Here is a 21056-nt window from a genome sequence, read left to right as displayed (position 1 = left end):
ACTACTAGGTGTATTGTAAGGATTTGGAGAAGACTTGGTAATTAAAAAAAGATTTTAAGGAAGCACAACTGACTAAATTCTAAACACGAACACACTGACATGAATTTGTTTTGCATCACTTATTACTTTACCTGTTGAAGGGAACATGCCCATCCAAGTGCTTTAATAATAAAGGTACTATGGGTGTATAAGCGAAAATGAATGATACTCAAAACACTCCAAGGGAACGAATATTTTTGTTACTCAAAATTTGTGGATAATTTTGTACTGCTGTTTACCTTATATTCTCTGAAAGATACTGGCTCATGTGCTAAGAAATCTAAATATTTTTGAGATGTAACTCTCCATATCTCTCCATTTTCTGTTAGACATCCCTGTAACCTGTGCGTAATAATTCAGAGATCTGGCCAAGATTTTAAGTCTTGATCCACTAGTATTCAAACTCGGCCTGTTAAGCTTTACTCAAGAAGTTACACGATGTAAGGAAATCTATTTAATTTGTATCTAATAAAGTTACTGTACTAGTTGTGCCTAAAATTAGGGTATTGACAGTGAGTAAAGGTGCAATGTTTTTTAATTTATTTTCCGTATCAGTGCCGTGGAAAGTATTACCCGGAATGGATTGATGTAAGCCATGTACAAGCAACAAACTAGTAAAGGAACTAAAACAAGTCTCTGTGTAACTCAAAATATTGGATTGCCAGTATCTGATGAATAATCATGCAACATTGGATATGGGGTTCTATCAGAAAAATTAAAAAAATTGAGAATTAAAAATTGAACGCTCTATATGGGAAGCTTAGGTAGAAGAAGATCACGGCTAACCGCATCAAGGGCCTTCATAAGATCTAGGAAAATGGTGACTGGTTTATAATCTTTGTGCAGCCCATTACTAATAAGAGCAGTAACATAGCTAGATGCTTACTCTGTTGTCACTTTCTTTGGCTAAAACCAAATTGTATATTACTTATTAGCATAGGAGTTAATACACCAAAAAGTTTCAAGGGTTCGACAATTTCAGAGTTTAACTGATTGCAAATAAACAAAAACAAAAGGATTGCTCACACCTCTCCCACTGAAAAATTGAAAAATACTGGCCTAGGAGCCCACTTTTCGTATTTTGATGCATTGACCCTATTGTACTCATGCGTGGTATACTTATAGAAATATTGGAATTAGTTGCTTTGACTTCGTACGCTGAAATGCTTGTCTTATGTTTGCCTGAAATTCATCTTTATCTAATAAAAACTTTATTTTTTCTTCTCTATTAAGTAGGATCTTGGGAGGGGATGAGGGGTGAAGGTTCGAATTGATTTTGGGGATGGAGGAGTGTGCGTAGCTCCGTTATAGGTGGCTATTCATAGGTAGCTTAGTGCTGCAGGGAGTTTAGCAGTAGCAGTTGTTGTACTGAATGGGTTGAGCTTTTGCAATTTGCAATGCAATTCATTTTTCCTTTTTTATACTTCATCCCATTTTTTGGGCGTTCTTTATATGGAAAAGTTTTCTGTGGCAACCTTGTTTGGCAATCCCTTGCCTAGCCAAACTGTTCTCGAATCTTTCGCTTAAACTTTTTTCTCTGTATTACAGTTGAATCCTTATTTAGTTGTTTCTTTATTCCAGGTTATATGAAATTTTTAAGAACATCTTTTTATTGAACAAAAATGCATTGTTTGAGATAATGTTTGCTGAAGATGTAATATTTGATGTAGTGGGTTGTTTGGAGTACGATCCGAATGCCAAGAAGCCTAAATGTCATCGGGAATACCTTAGAAAAATGGCCAAGTAAGTTTGATTTCCTTTTTTTTGTTTTTAGTTTCCTTTTTTGGTTATGTTGTAAATGTGGGATCATCTTCCTTTCTTTTCTTTTTTTATTCTTGAACCATCGTATCCAACACAAATACCTCTGTCTTTTTTCTCTACTTGTTTTACTGTTTAATAGTAATAATAATTTATTCATACCCCACTGCACAAAACAATGTAAGGATAGTGGAGTAAAAAAGAGACAAAACAAAATAAATATCAGAAAAGAAAACAACACAAGAAAAGGAAACAACATATAAGTACAACAAAATCAACAGAACAAACAGACGAGAACGAAGGTACAAGGGTACAACACAATAAGTACAAAAAGATCAACAAGGTAAAAGGTCAACAGAACAAACAGATGAGCCCATGATATGGGGTAAGCCGTCGATATGCTTGTGCTGATAACATCATGAAGCTCCTATAGATTTGCAGTTATATCGGGAGCTTTGTATTTTCGGACTATTCTCCGATTTCGATACGATTAAATAAAAAAACAAGTTTTTAAATGAAAGTAAGGAGTGACATTAAAACTTAAAACGAACAGAAATTATTCCGTATATGAAAGGGGCTTTTCCTTCTCAACGCCCCGCTCTTTACGCTAAAGTTTGACTCTTTCTCTTAACTCTACATTTTAAAACAGTAAAAAACTTTAGCATAAAGAGCGGGGCACTGAGGAGGAAACAGTCTCTTTTATATGCGGAGTAATTTCTGTTCGTTTTAAGTTTTAATGTCGCTCCTTTATATTTGATGTCGACCCGATGTGATGCACGTATGTGTAACATAAATCATTTTTGACAACACGGTACGGGCTAGAGAAAATGTTCAGAAACATTTTCGAACGTGGGGAAATTGCGTATAAATCAGTATTCATATCCCCCAAAACAACCCACTATAGACCGAGTGTCCTTAAGTAACTTTTGCAGCTGTGTGCAAGCTTTCGCATTAACATTCAGGGATAAGACTGTATTTTTGTTAAACGGCAAATAACAGTTTACAAGCACAGTATTGCCTAGTCGGATAGCCAAAAAATGTCTATCTGAAAAATACTTTACCGGAGATTAATGGGACAGTTTTTATTTACCATGCACGCAAGACCACCGGAAGAACGACCACGTGCATGTTGAGCACTCACCACAAAATAAAAAAGACCTTTGCTTCGTTTTAGGATATTAACGGAAGAAGAACATAGCAGATGCTCCTGCAGGCACACAATGTCATTAATAGAAAGCAAATAGTCAATTAAATCATTTTTATCCTTGGTGCCATTTATATTACATGAAACTATGGAAACGTCCAATTAATTCATTTAAGGTTTGGGGTTTACTTTCTGCTGTTAACAATATCACGTAGAATAGAGCACCGTAAGCTATACGAAACATGGGATCCATCACAGTTAGCACATTTGGGCTGTGTTTGGCACAGCGAATCACGTGTTGCCTGATGAGGACCAGCACATCGAGAGCGTTTCGGGAAAGAACTTTCGCACGCCGCCGGTAGGTAGTTGGGTGAACGGCACTTGTTACAGCATCGTGGAAGATCATTAAAAACAAATACTCAAATTGATTCATACTTAATCCGGACACCATCTTTCATAGCATGGTCGAGTGACCTAGTATCTGTAAAACAGAGCTTTACAGAATTTGACTTGCCAAGACGAGTAGCATCATTGATCCCTGGGACTTCTTTAAACAAAGCGAATTCAAAATCACTTTCAATGCCTTTAACTAAACCATAGTACTTTTTGGCTTTCATTTTCACGGTTGAGGAGGGTAGGACAGACTAGGCCGAGACACAGAATTTCGGGGCAGCGGTTTTATCAATGGACATAATCATCTTGTCACCAACAGGTTTAACCGATAGAATCGATTCATGGCCCCGAACTTGTTTCAGAGCTCTTCTGCGTTCCATAGGATTGCTCAGATCAGGCGGAACCTTGGAGATAATTACAGTGGCATGATTTTCATTGTTGCGAGACGAAAGGAATGGGAAATGGGTTTCGTAAGATACCATTTTAGAAGACATAGCTTTTAACATCTGTTTACTTCCACAGCTAGTCTAGAATATGCTACTGTTGGTACACAGAAGACTTCAGTAGGAACACGAATAACGTAGCAAGGAGTGTCCAAATCATCATTATCACACTTAAATAGCAGATCGAGAATATTCTTAACATTATTTGACACCGCCTTAGCACCAATACGTTTTGTTTGCTGGATATCATTGTTAACTGTGTTCCGAAATTCCACCTTAGCAGAAGAAATGACTGATCCGTCAGAAAAATCAACGGCATACTTAATTATCACCTCATCTTCGATTCCAGATTTGATATTAGTCTGCATGAAATTTAGCACGAGCGAGTAAACCTGTTTCCCGTCACCCACTGATCTCATGCTACCGCTGTCTGCATTAGACATAATTCGATAAAAGTTCGTAAACTCAAATTCTCGATGCTCAAAATTTGACTATAGTCCAAAAATATGGTTAAATGACTTATCTTTTCGAGGGGTGAAAAATCCAAAAAATAGATTGTAGATTTTCTGAGAAAATCCAAAGTACACTTTTCCCACGATTTAAAAAGGTAGATATAGCTTGAGAGGTCCCAAAAATAGGCTAAAAAGTCCTTCGACCAAAAGAGGATGTATAATTTCGTGTATAAAACCATTTCATCACAATCAAATCGGATAATAATCATAAACAAATCAGGCATTCAGGTAATAATTTTGTAGCTATTTAGTAAATCCAGTCTCTAATTAATTCAGAATATAATCCTTTTTTCACCACTAGTGAAAACTGAGATTAATCCTTTTCACAGAAAAAATAAGTCTTAACAGGTCGAAGACTGATTTAAGTTAGTTGATTTTTCATTACTTCTGTCATTGTTGTAATTTCTGACATTATTTCTGAGCACATAAGTAAATAATATTTATGACTATTTAATATTTATTAAATAATATTTACCACTCCCACAAAGGGGGAATCAACAACATGGTAAATGATTAATATAAAAAGAAAGATAAATTTAAACAACCCTGCATTGTTCCAAGAATGTGGCTATATCTGTGCTATTGTTGTGTCTAAATAACCGTACGTCATCAGCCAGGGCTACCCCGTATGTTAAACTTTATTCACGCTCTTAGTTTTTTTTTTTCAAGAAAAACCTAAACATAGATAGAATAAAATCAGCTAACTACAGTCATTGATAAACGAATAGAAGTTGATTGACTTTTAGTTTAAAAAAATTTATATAACATTATAATCAAAAATGTTTGAATAAAATGAGAGTTATGTAGAAGACGTTTTCTCATAGTATGATTGTGTCTTTTGTATGATAGTCTCTTTGGTTTTTTTTTTTTTTAATTAAGCCAAAAAAACTTATAATTTCATAAGTTTTAACCTTGCAAAAGGTTGTAATCTACACATCCATATAAATAATCTTGGTCTTTATGTGACGTCAAACACAGCTGTCAGGCATATGACTTCAAATGTTGAAGAAGGCCTCGTCGCTTGAGAGGCTAGAGTTGCATGGCTTTTATTTAATTAATAAAAAAAAAATTCCACAAAATAAGCTCTTCAAAAAAAAGTAAAGATCTCTATTAAGCCAAGAATGAGCAGAGACAAGTCAAATAATCTTCCGAGCGTAAAACTACCACAAATAACTGTCAATAAATAAATGAAACTCAAACGAACAGAAATGACAGTAAATACCCAAGTCAGACTCAAAACGAGCAAAAATTAACATGAGTAGGGCTGATAACCCCCATACCTTCTCAAGACCAGAACACAATTTGAGCTTAACTAAAAAAAAAAAAAAAAAAAAAAAAAAAAAAAAAAAAAAAAAAAAAAAAAATCGCGGATCGTTAATCTAATTGACATATACTGATATCTATTCCCTAAAATTTTAATTTTTTTTTTATAAAAGTGAAAACTGTCAAACGTATTTTGTTTTCAGTTACGTGAAAACGAGCTTTCAATTACGTTGAACGAAATGGCTATATCTTTATCGGAAGTGTTTGTGGAAATGATGAGCGTTGGAGGGGGTTAGTTGTCTTCCAATCATTTTTGACTATTAAAAAGGGGACTAGCCCTTTCAGTTTCCGATCGAATGATCCCTTTTTGAAGTTTTTGCGACAAGTCCTTCGATACGAAGTGCCCTGGTCTGAAAAAAAAACATTTTGCCACCATCGCTCTTTACTTAGGCAGCGCTTCTATGACATTGTTCCCGGTACTTTTATGTGTATCTTTTCTATTCTAAATTCTGCACTGAGAACGGCAGAACGGATATCTCCACCGAAATAATAGATTTTTTCTCTATTTTCTTGCTGGATGTGATTTACACCGTGTTTTTTTTCGTTTTGCTAAGTTTTCTCATTTAATCATCCTTAGCCAGTTTGGTCTCTAGAACCACGAAAAAAGCCTATATAAATGAGGATAGACACAAGCCTGTTCAACTCGATATTCCACACTTTTTTCATGTACCAATCCTAATTCTCTCAGATGTTACTGCCGCTGAGGTGGCTACTTCAAGCGAATGAGTAGTGTCAACAAGATAGCAATCTAGATCCAGGCTGTTGCCATTAGAAAAAAGAGAGTAGAAGAAGAGACAGTAGAAAGAAGGTGAAAAGGAATTTAGATTTTTTGATAGCATAGAATCCGAAACACTAATATAGTGGTATATCCATATTATCCTAATGTATCTTCCAAAACCACTAAGGCTTTTGACTCATTTTCTGAATAAGCAAATTCATACAAAACTGTAAATATAAGTGGTCACTTGCTACCATATCATCAGATAAGTTAGCGATGACACTCTGGAGTTTCAGGATATTTGAAAGGACAAGGTCAAGATCAGATGTGGAACAAGAATAGTGAACATAAGGGAAAGATTTGGAGTTTGAAAGCAATAATATGTCGCTTGGCATTGAAGAAAGTAGCAACTATGTAAAAAGTGCAGCAGCTTCTTTGAGGTCTGAGTTGAAATCGCCACATTTGACAAGTGATATATTTTAAGACTTAATTTCATGCAATAATTTTGACAGGGAAGCACAAGATGACGCGTATTGTATACTATCTAAATCAACTATACAATATAGATTTCTAGATTCAAAACAACCACGATTAAACATCTTTTTAACAGCAATTTAGTAAGCCACTAGTTGGGCGGCCAATAGCAGTTTTAGTAGTTTCTAATAAAAAACAAACCGTCAGACGAAACTTCTAGCATTGAAGAATTGTCCATATTAAGCAAGTATTCAGCTTAACAGACAATATCGTACTTAAATAACAAATTCTCAATAGTTCCTAGAGAATCTAAGAATTCTTGAGAATGTTCAACAGTAATGCCTCTGTAATTATGTTGCTTTCTCTTATAATCTTTCTTATAAAGGAGATTGATTGAAAAATTTTCTAATATCTCTAGGTACCTCTCCTTTTCAAAAATAATTTTCATATTTTTTTTTATCTTCATGAAAACGATTCTTACTTCATAATATGCTGATAAATCGTAGTAAGCATATCTTGAGGCCGCTTCCATTGTATTGTACCCACACACTCCCCCCTTAACGTGTAAATATGCAAATATATAACCCAAATTATGTATTTCTCATGTTTTTTTTTGTTTTGTTTTTTTCGTCAGCATTGATTCAAATTACGGGAATCAATTTTAAACACGAGCGAGACGTGGTAAAATACATGGCAAATTATTTTGGGCTATATATTTGCACGTTAGGGGGGAGGGAAGGGATAAGCGGCCTCAAATTTTAACCACAATTTATCTGCATATCATGAAGTAAAAATTGTTTTTTTAAGATTTTTCCTTCTCAATAGCCCAATTGCTTATTAATGCTCTTTCAATTCCGAAGTAAGTTGGTATTGCAATCTGGAGAATGTGAAATGACGGGTAAACTGTCAAGAACACTAAAATCAAAGAAGTACATGTCTAGACTTGAGTACCCTGCCCTAGTGTTTCGGCCGATGTAAGCTCAAATTTTGGGACACCCTGTGAGATAGTGTTATCTGTAGAAACATTTTTAACGCAGTAGTGTGATTTCGCTCCGATAAAAAAATTATCCTACGTCCCGTGTTTTTAATCATCTAGGTTTTTAAATATAAATATGTTTTAAAATTTTTTTTACGTGGCTATCGATTTGTTTTTCTTTTAAGATTCAGAGAAGTAGTGTCTATCAATAATCCTGAATTGTTGTCCAAAATTCATCAGACGTACAGAGTTCAGTATATACAAGATGTCATATTGCCACCACCATCAGTTTTTGAAGAGAATCTGATGTCTTCCCTTTCGTCTTTCATATTTTTCAACAAGGTTGAAATAGTTTCTTTAATACAGGTAAGTTACTATTTCGTTTTTATACTATGCTTTTCAAGAATGAGTGATACAAACAGAATTGGAGTTTGTTGTTGATACATTGCCATCTAGAGACTAAATCCTAATAGGGATAGACTACTGGTGGGTTCCAAAAGCAAACTATGATCAATGGTAATTAATTACTTGCTATTATTGACGTTTCTAAACACAAGATACTATAAAAAAATTCCTTCATTTCCCTTATTTTAAGTGCAAAAATAACTAAGACATTTTTTGATTAAAAAACGGTAAAAAAGAGGAGATACATGACAGGTTCCTATGCGAAAAAGTGATTTTGTTTTTTGCTCAAGATGGAGACCAATTCTCTGAAGTGTGATTTTCACCTACGGAGATTTTAGTGGTGTAATTTTGTTGTTTTATATTCAACTACCACGTTAAAGAACGGGTGTCTGTTTATACTTCCATTAGGATTGAGAAGAATTGAGCCTACAAACCAAATTGTGAAACCTAGTCACTTATTAACTCAGTTGGCAATTCATCTTAAATATATTTTATGTTCCAAGGTAGTGCGAAAAAAAAAATAATGGGGGAAATACTAAAAGACTTCTGGTTTGGGAAAATTATGGTTCTTTACCAATACTTTGAATGGCACATGAGTTGCGACAAGTTGCACCAAGCTTGAACAGGAACGCGATGCCAGAACAGTAAGAATGATCGCTGTTATTGCTAAATATGAGGAATCTACTCTATCCCTAAGCTGGTACAGAATTTCAAAAGGGTTTAACTCAGGAAATAATATCCTCTCAAGGTATCATAAAAACCAGGTCAAAACCCACATTCGCGTGATCATTTTTCCTCTGTGTATAAATTTTAAGTTCTTACTTCTAATTCTTGCCCTTGGTACGTTTCGTAATAAACCGTTTTTCCCGATCTTTTTTTGCATTTGCCTCTTTCTGTTTTGTCTATATTTGGGCGATTAGACTTCTTGTAACTGGTTTTTACTTTTTGTATGTCCATTCACATAATGTCCTTGTCCGCGAGGATAGGGGTTCGATTCCTGGTGTCGCTGGTTATTTGGTTTGGAACGGGGTCAGTGGTGGGACTCTGTAAGCTCAGACAGAGTTGACCCAGCTTTAAATGGGTAACTGGAGAAATCTCTGGAAGGCAAACAGGAAGGGTGTGCGAAAGCACAGGGTGGCTGGCCTCCAACCCCCGAACCCCCGTTGCACTTCTTGGCCATGTAACAGAGACCTGCACTGCTGTTAGGGGCTGTAAAGTCAAACGGTGTATTATTTACCTTTACCTTTAATGTTTTTCAATTGCTGAAAATTTATCGCAACCTTTACCGATTATGTCAAAAAATATGCATAGTGATAAAAAAATGTGGTGTGATAAATTGTTTGAAAATGAAGTTCCTCATTCGATGTACCATTACTATGTCTTAAAGATTGATATATGCTTAAACGAATATTCCTACTAGTAAATTTTGTTGCAGGTGTGTCCCGGGTTTGGTGGAAATTTTATGTCCAATATGTTATGCTTTTACATATAACTTGATTAAGAATTAACTCCAATTGCAATGAATTTATTCTGAATTCTTTGTTTGTAGGAAGATGAAAGATTTTTATCAGAAATTTTTAACCAGCTATCCGATGAAACTTTGGATGACCAAAAAAGACGGGACTTGGTCTGCTTCCTAAAAGAGTTCTGCACTTTCAGCCAAACGTTACAACAACAGAGCCGAGAGGCATTTTACAAGGTATATTTTTACCCTTACTCTTTCTTTGTCTTCTATCGCATAACTTTTTATTTGTCATTTCTATGCACAAATTGTGCTTATTATTATGATAAACATTTAATCATTAACTTGACTTACTTGACTTAATGCTCCTGCCGAAATGCTTCCGGCGTCGAGAGTGATGCTACATGGTACCTCCATTTAGACAGGTCTCTTGCAAGGATGTGGACGTCCTCCTGAATATTTGCCATGGCTAAGAAGGCACCTGTCGTGTCCCCATCTGGCTGGGGGACGACCTCTTGGGTGTTTCCCAAAGTGCAACACGGGATCAAAGTCAAAAATCGTTCGTGCGGGAGTGTCGGAGGGCATGCGCAGGAGATGTCCGTACCAGCGTAGTGTTCGTTGGGCGAGTTGGACTGAGAAGGGCGTTTGAGCAGTTAACGCCAGGAGTTTCTCGTTGCTAACAAAATCGTGCCAGCGTAGTCCTTCAATACGGCGAAGATTTTTTATTTGGGCTATATTTACGGTGCTAAGCACAGACTGAGTGGCTGGCCAGGTTTCGGCTCCGTAAAGAAGCACGGATCCCACCGAAGCATTGTATATGCGCACCTTGGTCCTACGGCTGATAGAAGGTTTCCTCCAAAGGGCACTTAGTCTTCCCACTACTGCTGAGGCTTTGGCAATTCGGTGCATTAAATCTTTGAAGGTTGATCCGTCATTTCAGAGGATATAGCCAAGGTATGTAAATTACTCAACAATCTCAAGCTGGTTTGTCACCGACCATTAGGACTGGCCGGGAACGCGGTGAGTTACGAGGCTTAACAAACCTCACTTTTGTCTTCTGCCAATTAATCGACAGCCCTATCTTTAAGGCTTCATCAGCAAGGATCTTTAGGGCCTCTGTGAGCTTCGACGGTGAATTGGAGACAAGAGCAAGGTCATTGGCATAGTCAGCGTCTGAAAGTACTCTATCGACGTAATGCAACTCAAACTGGAGGCGGTTTATGGTCCGAGTCATAATGTAGTCGATGACACAATTAAATAGCTCTGGAGCAGCAGCACAGCCTTGACGGACTCCAGTATTGATTACAAAAGATGAGCTGTGTCTGCCATTTACTTGCACGCAGCCCTCAGTCCCTTGGCGGAGCCGCTGGAAAAGGTTGCAGTACTTCGCTGATAGTCCCGTTGCTTTCAGGCTGAGCCAGAGTTATTGCCGGTCGAAAGAATCGAAAACAGCCTTGAAATCTGCAAAGGTAATACATGCTTTTTGTTGTAATTCTCGAGTCTTTTCTATCAGCTGCCGCATTGTGAATATTTGCTCTAAGGTGGACCTTCCTGGCATTAAGCCAGCCTGTTGGATTCTTCGTTAGCTTCTGAGGAAAGTGGTACAGCGGTCCAGGAGGGTCATAACGAAGAGCTTCCCGGGCACAGAGAGGAGTGTGATACCACGATAGTTGGAGCAGATTCTTCGACCGACTTTCCGTTTCCAGAGAGGCAGAATGATGCCCGCTCGCCAGTCTTTTGGAATCCATTCTGTACGAAATACTATGGAGAACAGTACTTGGAGCCAGAGAAGGGTCGCTGCCCCACCGTATTTTAGCAGTTCTTCAGGGATACCACAGACTCCTGTGGCTCGATTGTTTTTCATCCGTTTCAAAGATTTCAGGATTTCTGTAGAGGTGAAAGGGTGTTGTACACTTTCACACGGGGCCTCAGGGGCGCTGGATGCAACTTGAAGAAGGTCAGGGTTGGGCTGGCTAACACAGTCCAGGTTTAGAAGTGATCCTTCCAGGCAGACAGTTGAGCGCTCTCATCAGTGAGAATATTTCCATCATTAGATGTGATAGGGCCTAGGGAGGATGGCTTTTCATCTGTAAGATTCCGAAGGTGTTTGTATAGAACACATGTGTCACCCTTTCTGGCGGCCTCCTCAAGATCGGCGGCCTTTTTCTCGGTGAACAGCTTTCTGTCTCTGTGGAGGAATTTATTTCTTACGCCGCTTAGACGTCTGTAGGTAATCATGTCTTTCGCTAGGCGTGCTTTGCGACGCTGTTCAATAACATCTAGAGTTTCCTGCGATATCCAGGACTTTTTTCTGGGCTTCGGACGACCGATAGTACTTTCAGCCGAAAGCAATACGCCGTCCTTGAATAGTTGCCATGTTTTCTCAGATTCTGAAATTTGACCAAGACAGTCGAAACGGTTTGAGATGGAGACAGCATAGATTTGGCGCGTGTTGGAGTTTGCGAGATTGTTCAGGTCTAATTTGAGGGACGGTGATCACTTTTCTGGGGTTTCAGGCGTAGTCTAAGGTTAGAGACGACAAGCCTGTGGTGGGTGTTTCCCAGTTCTGCACTTGTGTAAGTTTGGCAATTAGTTATATAGGAACGCGAGCGTCGGGACACGATTATGTAGTCTAACATCTCTCTTGTTCGTCCGTCATTGCTATACCAGGTATATTTGTGAACTTCCTTCCTTTGAAAAAGGGTGATGGTGATCACGAGATCGTGCATGTTGCACAGCTGAAGGAGCCTGAGCCCATTGTCGTTCAAGTATTCGGGTGTTACAGGTCCTAGAATATTGTTCCAAACGCCGTCAGTATCTCTGACACTGCCGTTGAAGTCGCCAAGAAGGGTTAAAACGTCGTGAGGGGATACTTTTGCTAGGATGCTAGACAACTGGGCGTAAAAGCGATCTTTCAGCTCATCTGAGGCTTGGTTTGTTGGGGTGTAGCAGACAATGGTGGTCCATTTTCACCGTTTATGCTGGATTTGCGCTGTTAGTATCCTGTCTGATATTTGCTCGTAAGAAAGGATGCATCTCCTGGTCCGAGAGTCTAGCACAAATGCGACTCCATTAGTATTAGTTCTCTGATCACCCGACCAGATTAGGTGATAGCCTTCACCAATGTCTTCAGAGTCGTTTCCTATAAGGCGAGCTTCAGTTACACCTGCTACAGCCACACCAAAACGCTTGATTTCTAGCGCAAACATTGACTTCACTCAAGGGAAGTTAAGGGTCAGAACGTTCCAGGTGGCCAGGTGAAGACCACCTTGGTCAATAAGGTTCAAACGACGGTCAAATTTCGGTCCGAGGACATGCTGAGGTCTTGGAGGGTAAAAACAAGATCGACCATCCGAGACAATAATATCACTATTCGTTGCAATTAGGTTCGGGTGGAGGGTCGCAAGGCCAATCGACCCTAGGCCTGGGACATGATTAGCTGGAGGAGTCTAACTATTGAGTGTCCCTGGGGTGGGCTCCACCTACGTTGTGAGGTCAAGGCCGCCCTTCGCGTGGAGTGTTTAGTTAGGGGATTCCCCCATATCCAGTGGCACGTGGTCAGCAGACCAAGGTCTGCTTCATTCCGTACGAGCTCCACATCAATTAAACATTAACAATTAACCATAAACAATTAATAATGACTTAACGTTTTAGTAAAATTTCAATGGAGTAGCTTTCCGCTAAACTCAAAAGCTGCTTGTAATTGATCTGCTTGTAATATATGCAATGAGAAAAAGGCTTTAGTTTTTCGATAATGACTATCGTGAACTCTATGTTTCGATGAAGAGTATAGCTGGGTTCATTCTGTAAATACTTGTCGCTAGGTTCTTTTCAACTCCAGTGACTTGGGCAAGTGTGATGGGGGAACTTAAACTTCCCGCATCGCCAATATTTCCATGAACACGTTTCAAAACTTTAGCCATCTTGAATGTAAACACGGTGTAAAGTGTCTGCTACCCTTTTGCATACTAATAGGTGATTCGCTGATATTAACACGCCACTTGGCGTACTAGTATTTTCTGAAAACGATTTAAACACATCTTTTGGCATTTCCCCCTGGTATTAGTCGATTTAAAATATGTTTATTCCCATTAAGACAGAATTTGATGACTTTAAAAATTTATACAAATGACTTTCAAAGGATTCAAGTCTTTTACGATTTGCAATTAAATCTGATACCAGATTAGTAAAATTATAACTCTTCCCGTGAATTATAACTTCAATATTTTTGTCGTTAATTTGTAAATGTTCAATTTCAGCGAGATAGGTCAAGAGTCTTTTTTTTGCCCATGATACGAATGAGGCATTAGGTCTACAACATTTGATAAAGCTTTAGATGAATTATTTTCTTTTTGGTTGTGGTGGTGGTGTTGACGGTGAAGTTTTGAGGTTATGGTTGATCAATGACATTTACTTTAAGTGGTGTTCTACGGTAGGGTTTATGCTTGTCGACACGTCGAAGGGCATTTTGGAGCAGAATTAATTTTTCATCGTCGGCAACTACCTCACTGTTAATAAATTTATCAAGATTATCTTCAAAGTATTCTTTTGATAGTAAGTTCTTTTGGTATCCATTTGTAAGGTTTAGCCATTTTTTCTAGAGAATACTGTTTACAAGTCCTGCGAATATAGACAGTAACTGTGAAAAGAAACTACCACCCGCTTGAGCTAGCCGTTTTCTTTAAAAATGTGTTCATTTCTTTTTGTAAGCTAGGGCATGTACAAGTAAACGATATTTCTTTGTCCGTGACTTAACTACTTCGGGCAGTTGAACATTACCTTCAGTTAAATTTAAATAAAGCTCAGATAGGAGATTAATGAATTCATTGTCAACGTCGTATTTAAGTATATCATTCCCCGGTTTTTTAATCACCTAGGACGGAAAATAAATGTCTGTTATCATGTAGTTTCTTCAGTGTCATGATGGCAACTAATGACACTTTACTATTCATTGGTAGATATGCGGTAATCTCATTGTTAAAAATAACCATGACCACACGTAGCTCTTCGAGCATGATTTGATTGAAATCCAATAGAATGTAACCAAAGGGTTTATTTTTAGCTTGATTGTATGCCGAGAGTAGAAATTTTTTGTTCACCGGGATATACTTGTTTATTTAAAGTTGTGAGAGCACTTAAATCACGAATGACCCTGTAGATGATACACAAGCTTATAGTAAGTACAATTTAAAGCAAGTATTCTCATATATTTTCCCTGAGGAAAGAGATTGTAGAGAACAACTGCCACGGAAATTTTTTCGTGGCGAGATTGGACCCTGAATAACTGTTAGATCTCCTGTGACCATTCTTCTACGGATTTAGCTAAATCTTCAATAATCAACCACGAGTTTTTTTCAACAATATTAATATCACCGTTTGAATTTTATGTCTGGTGAAATTGTCTTTATTCATCATAGGACTCTTGCCACACACTACGGCAATTATAGATATTTTTCGGATTTTCTAAAAACATTTTATCACGATTTTGAATTGGTTTTGTTAAAAGTGTTGTTTTGTCAGACATTGAAGATCCGCTAAGAAATAATCTGAATGGAGTTTTAAATTAATACATATTACTCTTCTTGCTGTCAAAATATGACTAACCAAACCTAACCTCAATCTGTTGAATAAATACAAAAAGATAAAATACATGCTTTCTTTAATATAAATAAATGCACTACATATCTTTAAAACGTATTTACATAATCACATAAACACATCTACATAGGACATTAAAAGCACATGGACATACCACCGCCCGGAGGGAGGAGGAGATCACTGCGGCCGGATGGTATGGCGACAGACGACCAGCTGTGGGGCCGGGGCTGAGCGTGAGTCGATGGTCTTTATCTGTCTTTATCAATCAGTGGAGAAGGTTTCGGGTGACAATGTCATCTTGTGTTTCAAGAATTTTCAGAATTCACTACTACAGAACGTTTTTTATACTTGGCATCTTCTTGCTGTCAAAATACGACTAACCAAACCTAACCTCAATCTGTTAAATAAATACCAAAAGATAAAATACATGCTTTCTTTAATATAAATAAATGCACTACATATCTTTAAAACGTATTTACATAATCGCATAAACACATCTACATAGGACATTAAAAGCACATGGACATACCGCCGCCCGGAGGGAGGAGGAGACCACTGCGGCCGGATGGTGTGGCTATAGACGACCAGCTGTGGGGCCGGGGCTGGGGGTGAGTCGATGGTCTCTATCAGTCTTTATCAATCAGTGGAGACGGTTCCGGGTGACAATGTCATCTTGTGTTTCAAGAATTTTCAGAATTCACTACTACAGAACGTTTTTTATACTTGGCATCGACACGGTAAATGGAATACCCTGGCTATGACAAAAGGAGGGTGGATTCTACCATATTGCCTTTATCTGTATATTCTTTATTTGTTTGTTCTTTTTTGACGCTGTAATAATCTAATATAAACTTAGTTTATATCTATTGACATTCATACATATTATTCTGGGGATCCCCTCCTAGGATTCCCATGTTTTCTAGAAATACAAAAAATAACCCAGAGATGAAGTTTTTAGTGTTGTTACTCAAGTGGCAATGTTTTGGTGCCCCCCCCCCTCTAAGGCACAAATCTTTTACATATATACTTACGTAAATATATCTTCAATTTTCAGACTTTGACCAGCTTAGGCGTCTTAGCTGCTCTCGAGACGACGTTAGCAGCCGACGACTTATCAACTAAATTGGCTTCTATTGACATCCTTTCTTATATAGTTGAATTTTCTCCATCTCTGGTTCGAGAGTACATTCTCCAACAAAATACCAATTCAGAAGATGTAAGTTATATTTTATTTGAATTCAGGTATACATATATATATATATATATATATATATATATATATATATATATATATATATATATATATATATATATATATATATATATATATATATATATATATATATATATATTTATATATATATATATATATTAATATTAGTGTTGAATGTAACTGATTATTGAGTATAACATGTAAGCAATGTATGTATTTTCATCACTAACACAAATACGTTAATGACCATATTGTTTCATATCTAAAGCTAAGTAGTTTCATGGTCATGACCATGTCTAATATGTTTGTGTCGTAGGGAGATGGGATTGATAATAGGCAAGGGATGAAACATGTGAGCTGTCAAACTCTTTTGATACGTATCGGTTATTGATCCTTTTAAGCTTTATATTAGTTATGAACCTGTAGCACCAATCAGGCCGTCAGAGGATTCGAATCGATGGACGCATGAACACTCCGAGAATTTTTTTTTTACTTTTGCAGAGGGTAAAATGATTTATTTCTACTAGACGGGGATAAATTTTAATTAAAATTGAGCTATGAAAAATCAAACAGTTCGTTGTAACGAACTGTAGTAAGGATCGACCCGGCTCAATAGTAAACGAAACTCTAAAAAACAGAATTTTGATGCTAAAAGATACATCAAAAGAATCGGATTTTCATGCCATCAAATTTACTCTTTTTCATCAAAAGTTACGAGCCTGAGAAAATTTGCCTTATTTTGGAAAATATGGGGAAACACCCCCTAAAAGTCATAGAATCTTAACGAAAATCACACCATCGCATTCAACGTATCAGAGAACTCTACAGCGAAAATTTCAAGCTCCTATCTACAAAAATGTGGAATTTCGTATTTTTTGCCAGAAGACAGATCACGGGTGCGTGTTTATTTATTTTTTTTTTTCCCAGGGGTCATCGTATCGACCAAGTGGTCCTAGAATGTCGCAAGAGGGCTCATTCTAAGGAAATGAAAAATTTTAGTGCCCTTTTTAAGTGACCAAAAAATTGGAGGGCACCTAGGCCCCCTCCCACGCTCTTTTTTTCCAAAAGTCAACGGATCGAAATTTTGAGACAGCTATTTTATTCCGCGTAGTCGAAAACTATAAGAACTATGTCTTTGGGAATGACTTACTCCCCCACAGTCCCTGGGGGAGGGGCTGCAAGTTACGAAGTTTGACCAGTGTTTAGACACATTAATGGTTACTAGGAACTGTACAGACGTTTTCGGGGGGATTTTGTTGGTTTGGGAGTGGGGTTGAGGGGAGGGAGCTATGTGGGAGGATCTATTCTTGGAGGAATATATCATGGGGGAAGAGAAATTCAATGAAAATGGCGCGGGGTTTTCTAGCATTACTGTGAAAGAAACAATGAAAAAATAAACATGAAAAAGGTTTTTTCAGTTGAAACTAAGGAGTAGCATTAAAACTTATAACGAACAGAGATTATTACGCATATGAGGGGTTCTAAAAATGCTTTAGCATAAAGAGCGGCGATAAATACCTCGTTCTTTATGCTAAAGTATTTTTAGTAATTTCAGCTATTTATTCTACGGCCTTTCTGATTCAGGGTTATTCTTATAGAATTGGGACAAAACTTAAAATTTAGTGTAAAGAGCGAGGTATCAACGAGGGAACAAACCCCCTCATATGCATAATAAAAACATGAGAGAATAATAGTTTGTTACGTAAGTTAATTCTTAAGTTACGTATATTTTTTACTAATAAAAACGTTCGTTAAAAATATGCAAATTTACTTTAATAATTTATGTGCGGAGAGCCAAAATCAAACATGCATTAATTCAAAAACGTTCAGAAATTAAATATAAAAAAATATTTTTTTTTAACTGAAAGTAAGGAGCGACATTAAAACTTAAGACGAACAGAAATTACTCCGTATGTGAAATGGGTTTTCCCCTCCGCAAACCCTCGCTCTTTACGCTAAAGTTTGACTCTTTGCCACAATTCCACGTTTTAAAACAATCAAAAACTTTAACGTAAAGAACGAGGGATTGCGGAGGGGACAACCCATTTCACATACGGAGTAATTTCTGTTCGTTTTAAGTTTTAATGTCGCTCCTTACTTTAAGTTAAAAAAAACTAGTTTTTTTTTTATTTAATACGGAATAAGGACTGGATTTTAGGATCCCCCTCGCCCAGTACATTCAAATTTAGCCTTTCTCCTAAAACGATGATATTCTAATTTTTCACACAAAATACATTACGTCTATGCATCTATCCTAACATGAATACGAATCCTCCATGTATTTCATTTATGTTTCGTATTTCATTTTCTCTCTAAGAGCCATAACGAAAAAAAAGAAAAAAAAGCCACTAATTCCATTTTAGACTTAGTGAAACTTATTTAGCAAATATGAAAATAAGAATTAAGTTGAGTGCCTTTGATATCGATAATTGGTGACATAATGAGAAAAAAAGATATGAAGCTGTCGTAGTTTGAAAACCTTGTTCTTGCTTGTTGTGACCCAACAGCGCCTAAGTTCGAAATATGCTTGAAATATGTTTTTTTTTGTTAACTGAGACAAGCATTTAGTCTGAGTCGAGTCCACTGATGCGTTTTCGAAGAAAAATTAGCTCTTAAAAAGATTTAAATCGATACGCATTATTTAGAGTATTAAAAGGTTGAGTAATATCGTCGCTCAGTTAGAATGAAAGTACTATATATACGGTACCATTGTATTTTCCAAGGAGCTATTAATAATCTTAAAACATTCTACCCCTCCAACTTCAAAAGAGCTCTTCGTCAAATAGTTAAAGAGCATAATTTTAATCTTGTCGAACTGCCAGTTCTTGTCCCAATTTCAGTTTTAATCGAGCATTGAAACTTGACAGGTTAAGTTTGTCAATTTGCTCATTGTTTCTCAAATGGATCAATAATTTGGAATTGGATTTGTTCAAGCCCCAGGAGTTGGATTTTATAGTCTGGTCAAAATTTGGTATTGCTTGTACAAATTTTGTACAAGCTTGAACGTGATTTCCTTTTCCCGTTCATTTGGTCTTTACACAGACGAAGAGGCCGCGTTTAATGGTTCTAAGATAGTTTTCTTATTGTAACTTGGGTAAAAAGTCATTTCTGAACATACTTTCTCTAACACATTAATGTAAAAAGTAGTCAGACGAATACTGCTTCCTGGGAGACACTCAGAACACAATTTTGAAAAATGATTGGGAGTTTCATTCACTTTGCTTAACCGCTTCTTTCTGAACTTAAAGAAATTTTTGTCCAGAAATACAGTTTGAATTTCAAAAAGCACGGAAGAATGAATTGACAAAAACTGCTTATGCTCTTTAGCTACTCTAATGACGCATTAATTTTAGCTTTAAGCTGTTTGAGGCTGACTCATTGATAAACCACAGTCCATTCTACCTATCCTGCATACAGCATTGGTTTCAATCACCTCCCAGAGAAACCCCCGGAGGATTTTTGTAGTCGTTCCTTACAGTCTCATCTTAACCTAATCTGAGATGTCCAGCCTTTCTCTTGAAGTTAATTCACAATGATATACAGTTAATCAAGATTTATCTAACGCTGGAAGATTGATGTGATTGTTTACTTCAGGGTAGTTGAAATACAAAGTTTTACACAGACTGGTTTGAAGGGTCTTCATCTTCCTCTTGTTGTCCCATTGCAGATTGAAAAAGAAATGATTTTTCTTCTCTTTTTTTTTCTCTTTTTTTTTTATCATCGGTAGGAATCTCTGCTGTGGCGGGGTGAGTAATCCATATTATGTCTATTTTTTTTCCTTTTCTCTTTCTTCTTATTTTGATTAATCATCCATATATTTCTTTATTTATTACTTTAGTTGTTTTATCTGTGCAAAAAGAGCTTGTCTCTGCCAGATATTCGTATATTTAGTATATTATGTATATACGTTTAAAAAATAAGTGAACCTTAGCCTAATAATAAAGCTCTCTAACAGTGGTCACTAGCTCCTTTTATTGGCATACAAATACCAATTAGTATTTTCAGATAGAAGTAATTAATTGTACATTACCTGGCTGGTATGTGTCGGATTGGGCGGGGGGAAGCTATGAATTACGTTAAAAACGTAGGAAAATCATGGGGGTAATCGTAAGAAGGCTAAGATTGGAGTGGCCTCTGGTATTGTCATGCTCAATATGAATAGAACGGGTTACTTTGTATAATTTCGCTTAGTGTTTTTTTTGCATGTTAATTTGTTGATCCTAGTTTCTCATTTTGTTCCTTATTGCTTCTTTATTTTTAACTCTTTATGTTTTAGGAGGCTCTTCTGCTGAATGTAATAATTGAACAGCTCGTCTGTGATAATGACCCAGAAATAGGAGGTGCTGTTCAGTTATGTGGGATCCTTAGGATATTGCTAGATCCAGAAAACATGATGGCCTCCATGAACAAGTCAGAAAAAACAGACTTTCTCTCTTTCTTCTATAAACATAGTGTGCACGTTCTTATAGGTAAGTCATATGGTTAGTTTTTGTTTATATCACGGAAAAATTATTCTGAAAAAGGTAATTCAAATGATTAATGAGACGATGCTGAAAATTGTCCTGATGCTGATTCTGATTCTACATCCCAGTAACAAG

At 36.9% G+C, this 21056-nt stretch overlaps 1 protein-coding gene across 2 annotated transcripts in view; it reads left to right on the top strand.

Moving 5' to 3' along the window:
• LOC136029284 (serine/threonine-protein phosphatase 4 regulatory subunit 3-like) overlaps positions 1-20927 on the top strand; it is a gene marked incomplete at its 3' end in the record, with an annotated part of 55996 nt that extends 35069 nt beyond the window's left edge. For both annotated transcript variants that reach the window (XM_065707539.1, XM_065707538.1), the window contains 5 exon segments: positions 1621-1782; positions 7966-8146; positions 9735-9884; positions 16300-16461; positions 20735-20927. In XM_065707539.1, the coding sequence (XP_065563611.1) occupies positions 1621-1782; positions 7966-8146; positions 9735-9884; positions 16300-16461; positions 20735-20927 (848 nt within the window).
• Between the last annotated feature and the right edge of the window lie 129 nt (positions 20928-21056).

Source organism: Artemia franciscana, chromosome 7 (genome assembly GCF_032884065.1).
Source record: "Artemia franciscana chromosome 7, ASM3288406v1, whole genome shotgun sequence".
In the NCBI taxonomy this organism is placed as follows: Eukaryota; Metazoa; Arthropoda; class Branchiopoda; order Anostraca; family Artemiidae; genus Artemia; species Artemia franciscana.
This window is presented reverse-complemented; position numbering and strand designations above follow the sequence as displayed.